This window comes from Corylus avellana, chromosome 8 (assembly GCF_965113065.1).
Source record: "Corylus avellana chromosome 8, dhCorAvel1.hap1.2, whole genome shotgun sequence".
Lineage (NCBI taxonomy): Eukaryota > Viridiplantae > Streptophyta > Magnoliopsida > Fagales > Betulaceae > Corylus > Corylus avellana.
In genome coordinates this window covers 882,072-900,283 of record NC_142497.1, presented here as the reverse complement: position 1 = coordinate 900,283, position 18,212 = coordinate 882,072, and the positions used below count along the sequence as shown (strand labels likewise).

General features: G+C 37.3%; 1 protein-coding gene across 1 annotated transcript in view; it reads left to right on the top strand.

Moving 5' to 3' along the window:
* GSL10 (glucan synthase-like 10) overlaps positions 1–18,212 on the top strand; it is a 50,700-nt gene that overhangs the window by 23,767 nt on the left and 8,721 nt on the right. The window contains exons 15-37 of the mRNA XM_059574087.2: positions 834–936; positions 1,009–1,132; positions 1,234–1,423; positions 1,584–1,636; positions 2,126–2,186; positions 2,264–2,345; positions 3,742–3,791; positions 5,148–5,234; positions 6,608–6,693; positions 6,835–6,859; positions 7,371–7,465; positions 7,645–7,726; positions 7,836–8,005; positions 8,104–8,224; positions 11,733–11,830; positions 11,935–12,025; positions 12,122–12,282; positions 12,383–12,492; positions 13,814–13,948; positions 14,300–14,368; positions 14,444–14,621; positions 14,784–14,898; positions 17,396–17,515. Coding sequence (XP_059430070.2) covers positions 834–936; positions 1,009–1,132; positions 1,234–1,423; positions 1,584–1,636; positions 2,126–2,186; positions 2,264–2,345; positions 3,742–3,791; positions 5,148–5,234; positions 6,608–6,693; positions 6,835–6,859; positions 7,371–7,465; positions 7,645–7,726; positions 7,836–8,005; positions 8,104–8,224; positions 11,733–11,830; positions 11,935–12,025; positions 12,122–12,282; positions 12,383–12,492; positions 13,814–13,948; positions 14,300–14,368; positions 14,444–14,621; positions 14,784–14,898; positions 17,396–17,515 — 2,406 coding nt within the window. The remainder of the gene's footprint in view (positions 1–833; positions 937–1,008; positions 1,133–1,233; positions 1,424–1,583; positions 1,637–2,125; positions 2,187–2,263; positions 2,346–3,741; positions 3,792–5,147; positions 5,235–6,607; positions 6,694–6,834; positions 6,860–7,370; positions 7,466–7,644; positions 7,727–7,835; positions 8,006–8,103; positions 8,225–11,732; positions 11,831–11,934; positions 12,026–12,121; positions 12,283–12,382; positions 12,493–13,813; positions 13,949–14,299; positions 14,369–14,443; positions 14,622–14,783; positions 14,899–17,395; positions 17,516–18,212) is intronic.

Below are 18,212 nucleotides of genomic sequence, written 5' to 3'. Positions count from 1 at the left end.
ACTAACCAAATATCTTGGATGTATCTAACCAAATGCTGGTCGAGAACACTAACCAAATATCATCATGAAATTGAAAATGGTGGTTGAGAACACTAACCAAATCTCTTGATTTATCTATTTTCTCTTTTTCATGCTTTTAAATGCAAACTATGGCTAAGTGGATCCATGTATATTACTTTAATGTGGTGTGTGCTAGAATAGATTCCCAAATCAATGTGCCTTTTGGCTATGAATGTAGTTCAAAATCCTTTTTCTTACTTAAATATATTTCTTAGCTCGACTTTTTTTTCATCTTATTCTATGATATTTTGAATCTTGATTTTCTACTTTTATTTATCTATGAACATGATGGTTACAAATAGGCTACTATTTAAGACAATGCTTGAACTGTTGTCTTGGACATATGTGTAAGAGATGTGGGAGTATGTGGATCATCTTTTAGTACACTCTGAGGTTGCTAGGTTTTACTTGGGTAATGCCTAGGAGAGTAGTTGACTTGTTCGCTTGTTGGAGAGGGCTGAGTGGCAATCTCCAAAGTGCAACAATATGGAAGATGATTTCGTCCTGTCTTTTGCGGTGTATTTTGGAGGGAAAGAAATTATAGGAGTTTTGATGACCACGAGAAGATGATGGTAGATTTAAAGTCCTTTTTCAATACTCTTTTTCACTGGGCATTTCTTTAGACTTTCCTTGCGTGCTTTATTTTCATGCTTTTTTTTTTTATCGTATTTTTCTCTAGTGAGATGTTCATCTTGTATACTTTCTGTATACCTAAGTGCATATTTTGTGCTTTTTAATGATATTTCGATTACTTACGAGAAAAAATATTTTAGGGGCTCACTATCATTGCATTCAATAATGGAGATCTTAATGCCAAGACCTTAAGGGAAGTTCTTAGTCTTGGTCCAACATTTGTGGTGATGAAGTTCTTTGAGAGTAAGTTCAATTGCTGCCTAAATTTTTTTCGGTGATTTGTTATGTTAATCCTATTACTTTATGTTCATTTAGGTGTTTTGGACATTGTCATGATGTATGGTGCATACTCTACAACACGGCGACTGGCTGTTTCTCGCATTTTTCTCCGTTTTCTGTGGTTTAGTATTGCATCAGTCTTCTTATGTTTCCTCTATGTGTAAGTTTTTGAATGTTTCTCCATAACTTTATTTCCTGCTTGATGGTTTTGTTTCTCAGCTTGTCTGTTCTTTGGTTTTTGATTGTTTGTGCGTCATACAGGAAAGCTCTCCAGGAAGAGAGTAAACCAAACTCCGAGTCAGTTGTTTTCAGATTGTATGTGATTGTAGTTGGCATCTATGCTGGTGTCCAATTTTTCATCAGTTTCTTCATGCGAATTCCTGCCTGCCACCGTCTAACTAATCAGTGTGATCGCTGGCCTTTAATTCGATTTGCGAAGTGGATACGCCAGGTTTTTATTTCTCGTCCCTTTTTTTGTTGTTTTGTTTTTTGTCTTTTTAAAAAATTTACTACTATTATTTTTTATTTCTTGACGCCTTTGTTCTTTTTCCATCATTTGTTGAATTTGTTCATGTTGATTCTTTTGTTGTTTGTTTGTTTGTTTATCAAAGGAACGGTATTATGTTGGACGTGGCATGTATGAGAGTACTACTGATTTTATCAAGTAATTTCTGAATCTCCTACCCTCTTTAATCTATATATTTTGTGGCACATTAAGAATTTCTTTCTTCTCTTTGGACTGCATGGTTGTTTGACCGTCCCTTTGGCTTAGGCTAGTTAAAAACAAAATCAACTATTGAGATTTAAGTTGAAAAGCAAGGAAGGCAAAAGGGAAATTCTTGTTTATTGTTAGTACAAGAACAATTGAAATTTTTGGAAATTCCAGTGAGATCTTGGAAAGATATATTGATCATATTCTCACGCAAAATTTTTTTTGGGGGGGTGGGCAGGGGCATAAGGTAGACCACATAAAAGAAAATTGTTGGGGGGGGGGGGGGGGGGGGGGGTTGGCATATGGTAGACCACTTAAAAGAAAAATGGCTTCCAATAATAGAGCCCTTCAGGCCACAAATTCTTCAACTCCATGGTGGATTTTGAAATCCTTTTTGGAAATATGAGAAATGCTTTGTTCTTTACACCGGTAATTTTGCAGGTATATGTTCTTTTGGCTCGTTGTTTTGAGTGGAAAATTTTCGTTTGCCTACTTTCTTCAGGTTAGTGGCATAAAACATGATTATTTTGGTGTTAAAAGAGTTTTTTGAATCTGAGTCTCTTTTATTGGTTGTTGCAGATCAGGCCCTTGGTGAAACCAACAAGAACTATAGTAGGGCTGACTTCTATAAAATATTCTTGGCATGATTTGGTATCTAAAAGTAAGCTCGCATCGCATATTTTGTGATACACAGATTCTGCATGGGTCCGTATATTTTGTTAATATGTTGAAAGTAGATGTTTGTTTATTTCTTTGTGGGTGTGTTATATGTCGAATGCAAGTGGAATGTGCGAAATAGGTCTTCCCCTTTCTAGGGATCTCTTTCGGGGGTTATGAGAAGAAGCTCTTGGAACCCTTGACAATTCTTATCATATAAGGAACATCATCATGAGGTCTTGGTTTCTCCCTCAACATTGAAAGGTTGGAGGGAGCTTAAAAATTTGGAGTGCTCTATTAATTTTGATGGTAGAGGCGACTGTTCTAGCAACGGTAAAGGTGAGAGGGTGGTTTTAGTGTTGGGTCTTTTGCGGGTGTCTGTTTGTGGGTGGCTTGTTGTATTTTCGTTCTTTTGGGTGTTTGCGGGTGGTTTTGGATGGGTTATCTTTGTTTTTCTTTTTTGGTGTTCCTTTTGTATACTCCCGGTGTACTAGAAGCGCCTTAAGCTTTTTATGATATTCATAATTACTTTTCAAAAAATAAAAAAGTTTACTGTTTATTCTTTTAAATAAATGTTTGGAGCTTTGAAGATGTAGAGACATCGAAGAGAGAGTTGTGGAAGATTATGTTGAACACTTTCTATACATGGGTAGCGACACGCCGTAGTTTGTTTCTAGTTTTGCAGATTTTTTGAATTTTGTTCTTTTTCTTTAGATTAGGGGTTCTCTTGTATACTCACTATGTATTAGAGTTGCGTCCCTCTGTGCTTATTTAATGATATTGAAATTACTTATAAAAAAGAAAGAAGAAAAAAGTTATTTATTTGATTAAACAGATAAAAAAGATGGGTACACAACAATAAAAGTGGATCTTTATCATTGGTAGACTCAACGTTTTAACTTAATGACATCATTTTGTCTATTAAAAAAAAAAAGGAAGATAGTTTAGAAATTGGCTTCCATGATTTCTTGTCTCTTCGTGTCAAGTTTCGTTTATTTGCTTTGCTTCTGATACTAGGTTAGATCATCTTATGGTCTGTCATTTATGAGTGTGTATTTGACTTCTTAAGTAACGAATTTGAATATTTCTGTTAAGTTTCTTCAGGAAATCTGGCCAGGATCACTCGTACTTTTTGCCATTTTGACTTTAAGACGGAATTTAGGCCCATTCTAAATTTGAGACCTCCGTCAGCCTTTTTATCAAATAAGTAACAGAAATGGATATAAAAATATAACTATGCTCCTCTAATAAAAAAGTTGACTGTTTATTCTTTTAAATTTATAAAATTGAAAAATGGGGTCTTTAAGTCAAAATGGTAAAAAATATAGGGGTTCCTAACCTGATTTCCCATTTTCATCATCGATGCTGCTTGATCTTTAAACTGCTTTCATTTATTGCAGATAACCATAATACATTGACAGTTGCTAGCTTATGGGCTCCTGTGGTGGCTGTAAGTTTGAATTCCTATTTTTCATATATTCTGCAATCCTACAATAATCATTTCAATTAAATTTTTGGTTCTTTTGACTTAAGCAATCTAATATCTGGGCTGCATGTTTTGAGATTGTGTTCTTTTTCCACCTTTTTCTTTGTGCGATTCAATTTATTTTTGTGAAACAATTTAGTTCCAGAAGTCTTCCACCTGAAAAACACCTTCTGGTGACCGGGGTGGCATAGATACTTCGAGAAAGAGGCCATGCCCATATTTGACACTCACGGTCTACTTGAATTTTTATTTGGACTGTATACTCCCAGATACATATTCGATACATCTGAAAATATTCACAATTCTTTTTGTTAAGGAGCTCCATTGAATATTAAATTGAAAAGGGTGGGATCAGGCTTGCTCTTACTTTATAATTCCTTGGTGATGAGTTAGTCAATTAGACACAAGAAAATCAGTGAATTGATTTTGACTCAGGAGTATGATGAGGTTTTTAGTTTGAATAGTAGTTGCTTTGTTTCTTTTCTTTTCTTTTTTTGGATAAACCAGCTAGAAACAGAAGGGAACAACATGCCCTAAATGTCAACATTGATATCCATCCTTTGATTGCAGGATAGATCCAAACCAATGGCTTTTATACTAGTAATTGTGGACCATAGGCTCCCAAAGCATCTGCTGTCCAGCTTCTCTGAATATGATCCAACTTTTCACATTTTCAAACAATGATACAAATTTCTTCTACTTTTCACAAGCATCCAAATATGCATGGGGATTTGAACCGTAATAGTATCAATTATAGCTCTAGAATCACCTTCCTTGTAAATCTTCTTTAGGCCTTTTTACCTGGAATTGGTCCCATTTTTGAGATCTTTGCTACCAAGTGGTTTGTTGGAGAAGAGTTCAGTTCATTTGAACTTTAAGGGCCTAATTGTAATTGTAAAATATTTGAATTTCAATTTATGTTAATTCATTTTATATCTTCTTAAGAGTTAGGTTCTTTTTTTTTTTTTTTTTTTTTTTTTTTTTTTTTTGGTTTTAGTATAGATCTCCAACATTTCTTTGGAAAATGATAAGCTGGTAACCTAATGTGGGATGTGCAAGATAAGTAACAAATAACTACATTAGAAAAATAGAGAACTCACAAAAAGATTATGTACTGAATTGAGGATGCAGACATAATGATGTGTCGCCCTCTCTAGTATCTTATATAAAATATCTCTGATTCAGAGTTCTGGTTTTCGGAAACTAATTTGTTGTGCTCTATCTCAACTTTGATTTCTTTCGCTGAGTGGTTTTTTTTTAAGTCTCTCTCTCTCTCTCTCATTTATTTTTGTCCTATCCTTTTTAATTTTCCTGGTACAGATCTATCTTTTAGATATCCATGTGTTTTACACTATAATATCTGCTGTTTGGGGCTTCTTGCTTGGGGCAAGAGATCGTCTTGGGGAGGTATGTTACATTTTATTAGATCTCATCAGATTTCTTTTTTCTTAATGTGTGATTCGCATTGAAGTTGAATCCGTTATACTTTCCTTTCATATTATCTTTCTCCTATCAATCTATACTCATTTATGAGGGAGTTCTCCCATTTAGTGCTTTTCTTGAGGTAAAGCTTATCATACTTTTGTGGCCGAGCCATTCCTTAGGGTTGAGGGGGTGGTTCGGGCATCCCTGAAAACCTTTGAGTAGGGGTGGCTCAAACAACTTCCAAACACTTGAGGATGGCCGAACCTCCCCCTTTGGGCATCCCCGAAAACCCTTTAGTGGGGTTGGGACTTCGCTCGATCCATTCCCTCTGGTCTGAGAGGGTGGTGTGGCCATCCCCAAGACACCGGAAACTTTCATCGCCCTTGTTTATATGCTTTTTTTTTTCGGGGTGGGGGGGAGCTTCACTTAACTCTTCTAAACTTTCATTAGTTTTGCAATCATCCCCTCAAAATTCAAAAACTCTAAATTTAGCTTATCAAAGTATAAAAAATTTGCAATCTCATCCCTCCCGTTAGGGTTTGCAGTTAAACCAGATGGTTAATGTAGGGGTTTCTCTTTTTTTTTTTTTTTGATAGGTAATACCAATATATTAAAAGCGCAAGGGGCGCAACCCATGTACACAAAAAGTATACAAAAGAGCCCACAAATACAAGCTTTAAACTGAAAATGACGCACAAAATTCTAGGAATTCTGCAAGCGTTGAAACTTGCAAAGAATGCCACAATACTCTCCATGAGAAAAGCATTTGGAGCACCCTTTTCTTAAACTCTATAAGTCCAATTTCACAGTCCTCAAAATTCCGTGCATTCCTTTCTCTCCATAAGCACCATATTACACACAAAGGAGCCATTCTCCAGATTTGTAGAACTGAGCGCTTACCCCTTTGCCCTCTCCAACTTCCCAAGCATTCCTTCATCCTACCCAGCATCACCCACGTAACACCAAATAGTTGAAGAACCATGTTCTATACCTCTAAAGCAACTTCACAATGCAATAATAAATGATCAATAGATTCACCACTCTTCTTGAACATAAAACACCACTTCATCACTATAATGTTCTTCTTACGTAAATTGTCAAACGTTAATATTTTTCCCATCACTGCCGTCCATACGAAAAAAGCCACTCTCGGAGGATCTTTACTCTTCCAAATAATGGTAGTTTGAGGGTGTATGTACAAAAAGAGTGTCAGTTTGATTCCTTCATCCACCGCCAATGTTAACTCTGTGTCTACCCCACTTCCGAAAAAAAAAAAAAAATCTGTCTTTTACCATGAGTTGCACCCCAATTGAGTAGTGCTTTAAATGTCATTTTTTTTGTGTCATGATCTTCAGATTAGGTCGTTGGAAGCCCTTCACACACTTTTTGAGCAGTTTCCTGGAGCTTTTGTGGACACTCTTCATGTTCCCCTTCCTAACAGGTTGAGTTTTAACCCATTATTTGTTCTTTTGCCCTCAATAATCATTGATATTATGATTCAGTTGTTTGTGGACAAATATGTGTTTGTGTGTTTCTGTTGCTTTGTTTTGTTTTGCATCTGAATGCAATATGTCTTTTGCAGGACTCGTCGTTCTTCTTACAGTCAGGTGAGTCATCAATCAAAGACAAAAAGAGAAAAGCTTCTTTCATTGAAATCTTTATGGTGAAAGCTGCATAAATATATTTTATAGAGTAGTCATCTTTTCTTTGTTCAGACTGCAAAAGAATAATTAGACTTATCAGGAAGGCCATTTTTCATAAGTTAATTGTCAAAAAATAATTAAAATCTATGTAATATTTGCCAAGGGTTCAGGGTTTTAAGTAATTTGTGGCTTCAAATTGATATTCTGTATTTTATTTTTTGGTTGCCGAAAAGTATGCAAAATTGTTTTTACGTTTCTATATTGTCATTTTTTTTTTCTTATGATGTTGATGAAAGTATTATGCTGTTTGTCTTTGGAAGTCTGATTCCTTTATGTGGAACTCAAGGTTGAGGTCTAGAATCTGTCCTCCAAGTGACTGAAATTTTTTCTGAAAGCATAGTCTACTTGACTTATTTCTTCAGATCACATTCCAGAATATAATTTCTAGTAAAGTAATAATGTTTTGTCTCTGAAGGATGTGGAGAAGAACAAGGTTGATGCTGCTCGATTTGCTCCATTTTGGAATGAGATCATAAAGAATTTAAGGGAAGAAGATTATATTACTAACTTGTGAGTAATCAAGTAGTCTTTTATTTATTTATTTATTTTTTATTTTTTGTGAGCAAAAAAAATAAAAAATTGTATTTGTTTTCACTTTGATAGCTTTTATTTCTATTGGTTTTTATTTACATAACTGTGAGATTTGCTCTACTAGCTATGTTTTGATGCCATCTTTTTTTGGGTGGCAGGGAAATGGAGTTGCTTCTCATGCCAAAGTATTTTGGAAATTTCCCCTTGGTTCAGTGGCCCCTTTTTCTTCTTGCTAGCAAGGTCATTCAGTTGCTTTATTTTTAAATTTTTTTTTTTGTTAGTTTGTGATTCTTTTTCCAAATGTGCATCTTCAACTGTAATTTGAGTTTAATTCATCATAATTTTGTAGATATTTCTGGCTAAAGATATTGCTGTAGAGAGTACTCAGAGTAGAGATTCACATGATGAGCTCTGGGAAAGGATCTCAAGGGATGACTATATGAAGTATGCTGTCCAGGAGTGCTACCATGTGATTAAGCTTATCCTGATCAAAATATTGGATGATGAAGGAAGAATGTGGTTAGTTTTTATGAAAATTTCTGTAGCCTCCAATCTGAATATTTACTTTGTAATTTATGCGATGAAAGTGCATATGAATCAAGAGGTTTATACTGTAGGGTCGAAAGGATATATGAAGATATTAATGTGAGTATCGAGAGGAAAAGTATTCATGTCGACTTTGATCTCAGTAAGCTGCCGCTTGTGATTTCTAGAGTCACTGCATTAATGGGACTTCTGGTTCGTATTAGTAATCTTATCTTTACTTTTGCTTTAATTGATAAAAACTATCATTCTTTCTTCTTGTTCTTTAGTATCTGATATATGGATACATACAATGTTTCATTGACTGTCGAATTGGTGAACACTACAACTAGAATGTTAGCTTCATTATTATTGCCTTCTAAGTAATAGCAGTTCTGTTTGACGCGTGAATGAGGAGGGTGAAGATGGGATTTTTGGGATTCTTCTATGTCGAAGCAAAATCATTTGAGCTCTGATACGAAGAGGGGAAAGGAGGTCTTCGTTTTGCTGGAAGGAGCAGAGGGGAGAGAATTTGAGTGATTTTTATAGGTCGTTCAGGTCTAGTGATGTAACATATATTGCCTGTATGCTTGTGAATAGGCATGGGAGGTTTTTGGAGTTATCAGAGTATGGCGTAGGAGGGTGGCGAAGTTTCATTATTATACTGAAGGGACGTGAAGGAAGAGGATGAGGTGCCTGTGTTGAACAGATGAGGAAGGTGGAGACTTCAGCCTCATAGTAAGCTTGGGAGCAGAGAAGAAAAACTTGGGTTGGTTTTCGATAGTTGTTGCAGTTGGTGGAGAATGGGCAATGGTCGTATGTGGAAGGTAGTGTTTAAAATGAATGGCAATAAGGCGTCGGGCCCTGATGAGTTTTCTATGGCATTCTTCCAAGTTTGTTGGGTGGTGGTGAGGGAGGATGTCATGAAGTTTCCAAAGGTTTACTCGATTTGAGGTAGGGGAGGGGTCTAAGGTGCACTTTTGGCACGATTTGTGGTGCTGTGATTTGGCTCTCAAGTATGCTTTTCTAGGTTTATTCAGCATTGCCTGCGCTAAGGATGCTTCAGTGGCGGAGCATTTGGAGGTGCTGGGTGGCACTAACCAGTGGAATGTGAGCTTTTCTAGAGAAGCTCATGATTGGGAGGTGGAAATGTTGACCTCTTTTTTCTAGGTGTTACATGCTGCTCAAGTGAGGCGAGGGTGTGAAGATAGGTTGTGGTGGAATTCTTCCAAAAGAGGCCGTTTCAAGGTCAAGCTCCTTTACGCTTCCTTGGTGAGTCCTGTTGGGGGAGGTTTTCCGTGGAAGAGTGTGTGGTGTACCCAAGCTCCTCCGAGGACGAGTTTTTTTGTGTGGTTGGCGGCTTTGGGTAAAATTTTGACCCTGGACAATCTCAGAAAGCGACGGGTGATTGTGACAAACAGGTGTTGTATGTGCAAGAAGACCGAGGAGACGGTGGACCATCTTCTCCTTCATTGCGAGGTAGCTTATGCTTTGTGGAGTACCTTTTTTGGTCAGTTTGGGTTGTCTTGGGTGATGCCGAATCAGGTTTCGGACTTGCTCGCTTGTTGGTGGTCTTCGGGGAGGAGGGGGAGTGCCGCGGTATGGAAAATGGTGCCTACGTGTTTTTTTTGGTGTCTGTGGAGGGAAAGGAATAATAGGTGCTTTGAGGATTTGGAGGGAACTTGGGAAGACATACTAGCCTCTTGTTTTCAAACTCTATATCTTTGGACCGTTGCGCATGGCTTTCCAGTATCGATTAGTTATGATGACTTTCTTCTTCGTTTTTCTCCTTCTAGTTAGGTGATCCTATTGTATACTCCTAGTGTACCTTGAAGCGCCTTTACGCTTTTTAATAAAACGTGTTATTACTTATCAAAAAAAAAAAAAAGGTGTTTCATGATTTAAGCACTATCAACGATACACTGGAGGCACTTACGAAGGAAGTGAAACGATGCTTAAATAAATTGGAAGCAGAGGCCTGTATTCATCTGGGCTCGGGAAGGGTGTAACAATGTTTAAGCATTTTAGAAGAGTTTGTAGGGTTTAGAGTTCATGGATATTTTAGTCATTGTAGTATTTTTCGTATAATTATTATGTGAGGCTACATGAGAAGTATCTAGTTTCCACTTTTTTTCTAAACTTTTCATGCAAATTACGACATGGTATCAGAGCAGGTTTAAGGTTTAAGATCCTTGTCTAATCTCTTGAGTTATAGTCTTGGTTTTCCTCTCTTTTTGTTGTTGAACTTCATGTCTGGTTGGGTCTCCCTTTGGTTGCAGAACGGCTCGTGTGGGCTTAGAGCCCACATAGGCAATGCCTTGATGAAGCTCTAAAAGAGCTATACATTGTGACCAAGAAAATCTCCAGTGTGGAAAAAACAATTGATTTTGTTTGTTCTTTGGAGGTGTAATTTGGTTTTCTGTCTTTTTTTTTTTTTGGTGGTGTCACTCGGTAGTTTTCTGGCCGGTGGCTTTCGTTGTGGTGAGCAGTGGCCCCTAAGCCTAGCAAGAAACGAAACTTAGGTGGGATGATTGGGTCTGGCATAGGTGTGGTCCACCCGCGCAAACCCATCTCCTGGAGGGTTCAGAATCACTCGGATCCGGTTTTCGCTTTGGGTTTTGAAGTTGGTCTTGAGTTTTTTTATCCAGCTGGTGGGTATGTGTAGGCTTCGCTGGATATCAACATTCCTATTTTGGCAAAGCAAGGTGTTCAGACCTCCTTGGCGTTGAAGGGCTCAGATTTGGAGATTGTGGATTTGGTTGTGGGGTCGTGTTCTGTGTAGCGTTCTGTGGTGAAGCCCGCATTCAAGTTAGTTATGGATGCGGATCCTGCATCTCCCAAGCTGAGTTTTGATCCACAAGTCACCAACACTTGTTGCTCCATGTAGCTGAATCGAGCGATAAACCACCTGAACCGATTAAGAAACCACTTGAATAGGCCGAAAAACAACTGAACAGGCTAAAAAAGCCATCTGAACTAGTCAAGGAGCAAGAACCGGCTAAAATTGTACTGGACTAAATGGAACCAACATGAACCATGCTAGAACCTCACAGAACCAGCTGGAACATGCTATGACCCAAAAGAAAACCACAACTGATCAAATTATGCTTTGTACTGGAGAGAAAACCACTAAACCGGTCAACAAACATACTGAACTGGACAAAAACCTACTGAATCAGTTTTGAAAGATGCTGGATTGGTCTCAAAACATTCTTAACTGGCGAAGAAGATATAGAACCGGATGAAAAGGTGAGTAACCAGCCAAAAGCCCTTACGAGTTAAGTTGAGTTTATATGAGTTCAGCTCTTTTAATAAACGAGTCTAAATTTTTGGTCAAGTTCTTTTCGTTTAATAAATGAATTGATCCTGAGCCGAGCCTTAATCTTTTCGCGAGTGGCTTTGTTCATTTATAGCCCTAGTTAGAATTTGTCTAGTGGAGTCTTTTTTCTGCTACTCTCTTAGGATGATTTGGTTGAAATGATTTTGGGGTTCTGATGGGAGAGTTAAAATGTTCTTTAAGATCCTGCGCAGAATCAAGCTCACTCTTTTTGGATGTGAGGTAGTTGTTATGTTTCAGGGGTTGGAGGGGCCGATCAATATAATCATTAAGTGTAGTAATTTCTCTAATAAAATTCTTTTTTGTTTTTTTCTTTTCCTGTTCCAACATATTACTGGGGAGTAGCTTTGATACTACTTCTTCAATCTTGTTTTTTACACTGTACAGAAAGAGGTGGAAACTCCAGAGTATGAAAAAGGTGCTGTTCAGGCTGTTCAAGATCTCTACGATGTTGTGCGATATGATTTTCTTTCTACTAACATAAGGTCTGTTTATGCGAGCATTTAGTGTATGCTCCTGCATCAGATAGATTTATTTTCTGTTTTCCTTGAATGTATAATTTTGATGCTGTGTTGAATGCATATTTTAGGGATTACTACGAAACCTGGAATGCATTGTCAAAAGCAAGGACTGAGGGTCGTCTTTTTGCAAAGCTGAAATGGCCCAAAGATGCTGAGCTGGTATGTTTGGGAGGACTTGTTTTCAATTATCTTTTTATAAAGAAACATCTGTTTTTACTTTCTTGATGAGATTGACTAATTTCGGAAGATATGCAGAAAGCTCAAGTCAAAAGATTATTTTCGTTGTTGACCATCAAAGATTCAGCCTCAAATGTTCCCAGAAATCTTGAGGCCCGGCGTAGGCTGGAGTTCTTCACTAATTCCCTTTTCATGGAAATGCCGGTAGCCAAACCAGTGCGTGAGATGCTATCATTCAGGTCATACCTTTTCTTTCATGCATCTCTTCCGCTTTTGGAGGTATCAATACTTTTGCTTGATAAATCTAGCATCCTCATATTTTTCTATATGAAAATGCAGTGTGTTCACTCCATATTATTCTGAGACAGTACTTTATAGTAAGGCTGAACTCCAAGAGAAAAATGAGGATGGGATATCAATTTTGTTTTACCTTCAGAAAATATATCCAGGTACTCCCTGCTTGTGCTTAGTATTTCTGCTTTATTTGATTGCTCAGCTATTCATAATGAGACATAAAAATAAAAGGTTCTTGTTCTTTTATTGCTCCTTAAATACAAAGTTCTTGTTCTTGTACTTTTCAAGGAAAAATAAAATATAAATAGGGAGAAAAAGTTCCTTCTTGTAAACATTAGCCTCTCTAGCAAATGTTTTCTTTCTTCTTTTGGGATCCTAGTTTGTATCAAGTTTGGGAACTGTCTTAAATTATTTGTCAGGCCAGTAAAAGAATACTTAATTATTGTTTTTACCATGTTCTAATTATTCATACTATGTCTCTGGAGTTAATATGAGACATCAAATCATACCATTATGCACGTGCTGGAGAGTACTGGATTTTTATGTTTGCTTTGTGTGGATGTGACGTTTTCTATTTATGAACTCTCTTTGAACATATCTGGCATTACCATTGTAGTTTGTATAAACAGTTTAGATAGAAAAGGTGGAGGCACGTTACTGTTGTGTTGTTGTTCAACTTGTTATGTAGCCCACCACACAGATTTTATTATCAGGTTTAGGGAAATATGACAATGACAAAAATATCCCTTAAACCCAAATAAATCTTCTACCACTCTCCCTCAAGCTGGAGCATATATATCATATAAGCTCAGCTTGAAAGAAACAAGCAATCAAAAAATAACCAGAAAAACATACTCTAATTTGCTGGCCATATATCTTGTTATTAATTTTTTAGTATGGAATGTCCATTTACATATGCCATTTGTATTATGTTGAAAAGCCCTGTATTTGGCACCTAGTATGCCCGGGTGGTATAGTCTGCGAGTATGGGGAAATTGAAGTACTGAAAATTACTTGGCAAGACAAATTGCAAAGCTGGTCCTTTCCCTTATCTTTATCAGCTTCATACGTTGCTAATATGTACTTGTTCCACTGTTGATCTGTTCTTCCATGTTGTATCCTGTGAAGTCATGGGGATAAGTCTGCTTCTTCCAAAATTACCTACAATATTTGGGACCAGCCAAAATGAAGAATAACTATTACCTTGAGTAATGATTATTGTTGTATAGTTAGCTATTAGAAATTTGAGTGGTACTGATATATTTTTGCTAATTAAATACTTGGCTCAACTAGTACCTACAATATATTTCTGTCTGCTAAATATTGATCCTGTGTTTTTTTCCCTGTGGACTATAACTTGATGTGCTGTGCTGAATATTCCACTAATTCTTTATGGCGATTGAATTTTATTTTAGTAGCAATAGGAGTCTTGAACTTCTTGCTTATCCTATTAATAGTAATATTATTGCACCACAGATGAGTGGAAGAACTTTCTTGCCCGAATTGGTCGTGATGAGAATACACCTGACTCTGAACTTCTGAGGAATCCTAATGATACCCTTGAACTTCGGTTTTGGGTCTCGTACAGGGGACAAACATTGGCTAGAACTGGTAGATTTTTTTTCTCTCTGCAATATTCTTTTGGTTTTAATCTTGAGAATTGTCTCCTTTCCATATGTTTTTTTTTCTTTCTTCGTCATATAGACATACAAGAGTGTGTTCATTCATATTATTGTATCACTGTAAACAATTGGGGCAAGCATTTCAATGCTCTAGGCAGCTTGAAAATGTTAGTAGTTTGTAGGTGTTGGTTTGATAATGTAGGGACATTTCTTGGTCTCCATAACAAAATGAGTTCATTTGGTTTTTGTTTATATGTCTTAACCCAATACGTGCAACTGTGGTTGTCTCAATATGATCATAGCTTTTCTAGTAAAATGCTAAATTGTATGAGTTTTGCAGTTCGTGGGATGATGTACTATAGAAAAGCTCTTATGCTTCAGACTTATTTAGAGAGGATAACTTCAGAAGGTTAGCATAACCAAGTATGTCTTGTTTTTTGTTTTTTCCTGCATGGTCAGTTACCTCATGTATTGTCAATGTCAGATTTGGAGGCTGCAGTTTCTAGTAATGATGCAACTGACACTCGAGGTTTCGAACTATCTCCTGAAGCGCGGGCTCAGGCAGATCTTAAGTTTACATATGTGGTTACATGTCGAATATATGGAAAACAGAAAGAGGAACAAAAACCTGAGGCTGCTGATATTGCATTGCTTATGCAGAGGTGACTTTTTTCTAATGCAAAGAAAAGAAATATGGGTTCACTTGGATTTGTTTTTGAGATGTTTATTTTCAAAAATTCGATTATAATAATTTTGTTTGTTGGAGATGCTTTAAATAATTACTCTTTAGATATCTAATTTTCTCTTTTTTATTTTGATGTCAGAAATGAAGCTCTTCGAGTTGCTTTTATTGATGAAGTTGAAAATTTAAAGGATGGTATATCGCACAAGGAATTCTACTCAAAGCTTGTGAAAGCTGATATCAACGGGAAAGATAAGGTTCAGTTACTTGTTCTTTTGTCCTTCGATGCTGGCACTAGCTAACCATTTCATATTTTAAAGAAGTCTTTTGTTGCTGCAAACAAGGGTTGTCCCATGTTGATTGATGATCTTAATGACCCATCTATATTTTGAAAGACAGCATCTATTTTACATCCAAGTGTATGGATTGTTTGATTTTGTTTGTTGTTTGAGAAAAGTAGATGAGCAAAGGTTATTGTTTCATTTCTGGCTTCTTTTATTTGTTTATGATACAATAATACTTCAATTATTGACTTGATTAGAGATGAGACAAGAACATGAGTAAAGTGCATCCTACTGAGATAACACATTCCTTTTCAAATGATGTTCCCATTTGATTTGGCATGTATTCTTCCTCACATCCCCAATCTCTAAATTCTCAATTACCTGTTATGATAATTCCAGTATTGCTACTGGTTGGCTTGGCCTGCAAAGATCGATGATAGTGGTCTTGTTTCTTTGTTTCTTCCTTCTTCTTCTTCCTTTTTATTTATTTTTTTATTGGATGAATGATAAGTTATTAGAAAAAGGAGAGACAGTGGTCTCGTTTCTTCCTTGATAACTTATGAAAAAGGAATCTACTTGATAACTTTCTCTTCCTTACCATCATTGGAAATGCGTTGTTATTGTTCTGCCTGAAGTTAGACATGAAAGGTTTGAAAAATAGGAATAACAAGAAAAGAGAGAGGAAAGCAAGAGCAGCAAGGTGGTATAAACCAATAATTAGACCCCGCATTAACACCATTGTGAATATTACCATTCATTGACCATCATCACTGCCCTAGTCATATTCAGAGCTTAACTGAATCCACCCCTCGGTTTTTAGCTTTCCCTTAGAACAAAAGCATTATGTATAACACTGATATAGTTAGGGCTGGCAAAACGGGTCCGCGGGTCGACCCGTTTATGACCTGCGGGTGCCCGCGACCCATTTACACAATACCCAAACATGACCGTTTAATAAACAGGTCGGACCCTCCGACATGACACGACACGGGGTATTTTCGTGGGTCACCCGACCGTGAGACCTGTTTCAAAAGCTCCGTTGCTTTGCTTTGCTGGAGCTTGGAGTGATAATGTGATGAGTTTTCTGCCTTCCACTCAAATGCTGCCACCTCATATTATTTCAACATGCAAAATAAGCTTGGTTTCACAGGATAATAACCCAAATAGCTTCTGCTAAAAAAAAAAAAAACCCAAACAGCAAACTTCACCCGAGAACACAGTGTGCAGTGCGACGTCGGCGGGTCATAAACGGGTGTCAACGTCCGCAACATCGATGGAAGAGAGAGAGCGGCAGTGCAACGTCAGCGGCACAGCAGAGAGAGGAGGAGAGTGGCAGTGAGCGGAGAGCGGTGAGTGGGAGAAAGAAAAGGGGGCAGCGAGAGAGACAGAGCAGCAATGGAGAAAGGAAAAATGGAAAAAGGTTGGAGAAAGAAAGAGGAGCGGCGGTGGCGTGGGCGGGCTGCGTGAGGACTGAGGAGTGAGGCCGATTGGGGACTGGACTCTGGAAGTCTGGACTCTTCACTCTCGCAAGAGGGTTTGGACTCTGGAGGTGCCTGGAAGTTTGGATCTCGATTGACTTAGACTATGCGTTTTTCACTTTTTTGACCCGCCAGACACTCATTAACGGGTCGACCCGTTTATGACACAAACCCGTTTAATGTGAACCCAAACTCGCTAATTTCGTGTCGTGTTCGTGTCGGGTTATCGGGTCTTGTCAAAATTGCCAGCCCTAGATATAGTCCATTTTGTCCGCTTAAAATTGGGGACAACGTCAACTTCCACAAGAATGTGGGGAGGTCAGCATATATTCTTTTACAAGAAGGGGTTATTTGAGTGTATCTAAATAGATACTATGTTTACATATGAATCCCTACGGCATTACATTCCATTTAGCAGAATTGCAACAACAGTATTTTTAAATTTACTGTAAACTTGTAGTATCTGGGAGCAGTTATCTGTACTTGTACTGGGCTAATTATTCAGAGCCAGCAATTGGCTGCCGGATTTTGCCCCGCAACTAGAAGGAGATCACTTCGGAGGTCACTGTGGCGTTACTGAATGTAGAGCTGTCCGCCTCTACAGCGTTTGATCAGTAGGTTATTTATAACTTCGGAAGATGGTCAAGGTAGCTTGCTCTTGGGAGCAGTTAACTATGCTTGTAGATTATGCAGGACAGTTAGGCACATATTTTTGTCTTGGGAAACTTTTTTGATAACTTGAGTTCTGGGGGAGTATCTTCTCTTGAGGTTTTCATGTAACCTTTAGATTTTCCATCCAACTATGTATACCGAAGTTTATTTCAAAGATGAAATTTTTTGTTGAACTTCTTGTTAAAGTACTTATAAATTATGGGGACTTTTATTTGAATAATTTTAAAGCTTTAAAATAACCTCTCTGTTTGTGCTCTCATGGATGTTAGTGTACTTTATTGTTGAATTTTTCTTTTACTTATATCGTTCTGATTTTGCAGGAAATATACTCCATAAAATTGCCTGGAAATCCAAAGCTTGGTGAAGGAAAACCTGAGAACCAAAACCATGCAATCATATTCACTCGTGGAAATGCAGTTCAGACAATTGATATGAATCAGGTGATCCATTTTTTTTAGCCCAGTAACTCAATCATCTGGGTTTTTAATGTTTTTCCCCTGTCAGTCAATTACGTTGAGAAAGTATTCTCATGGTAAAAGTTCATTTTGGAGTTTGGTTTTATGTGTATTGAAAAATGCTAAGAAAAGACAGTATTATTACTGGTCAATAAGACCAACATTGTTAACTATGCTGGTTTTAATAGACAAATGGATGTATGACTGCCTGGTTTGATTTTATAACATGCATCATCCCTCTTGAATCTCACTAAAGGTCAATCACTTGGTAGGCCAGTCTCTAGAGCTCTAGCATAAGTTTGGTTGGGTTACCAAGGCTAGTGTCACCTTGTAAAGATCTTTCCCTTTTTTTTCTTTCTTTATTTATTTATTTTTAATCTCTTTCTGTACATTATGACGCTCTCAAGTCCTTTAAAGCTTATAAGCAGGTTTCATGACTGGCTGGGCATTTTAGGAGCTCCATCTTGCACATTGCGGTGGTTGCATCATTGACACCCCACACAAATTCTCAATTCTATTTCAATTCCTTTGGATCATTATATTACTATTAATCCTCAAAGCCACGTACTCCTCAAAGCCACGTAAAAGCGAGATTCAAAGTGATATATTTATCACATCTGTGACTTTGTTTATTTTGGAGGGACATAACCACAAAATCGATACCTTAATCAGTTCGGACTTC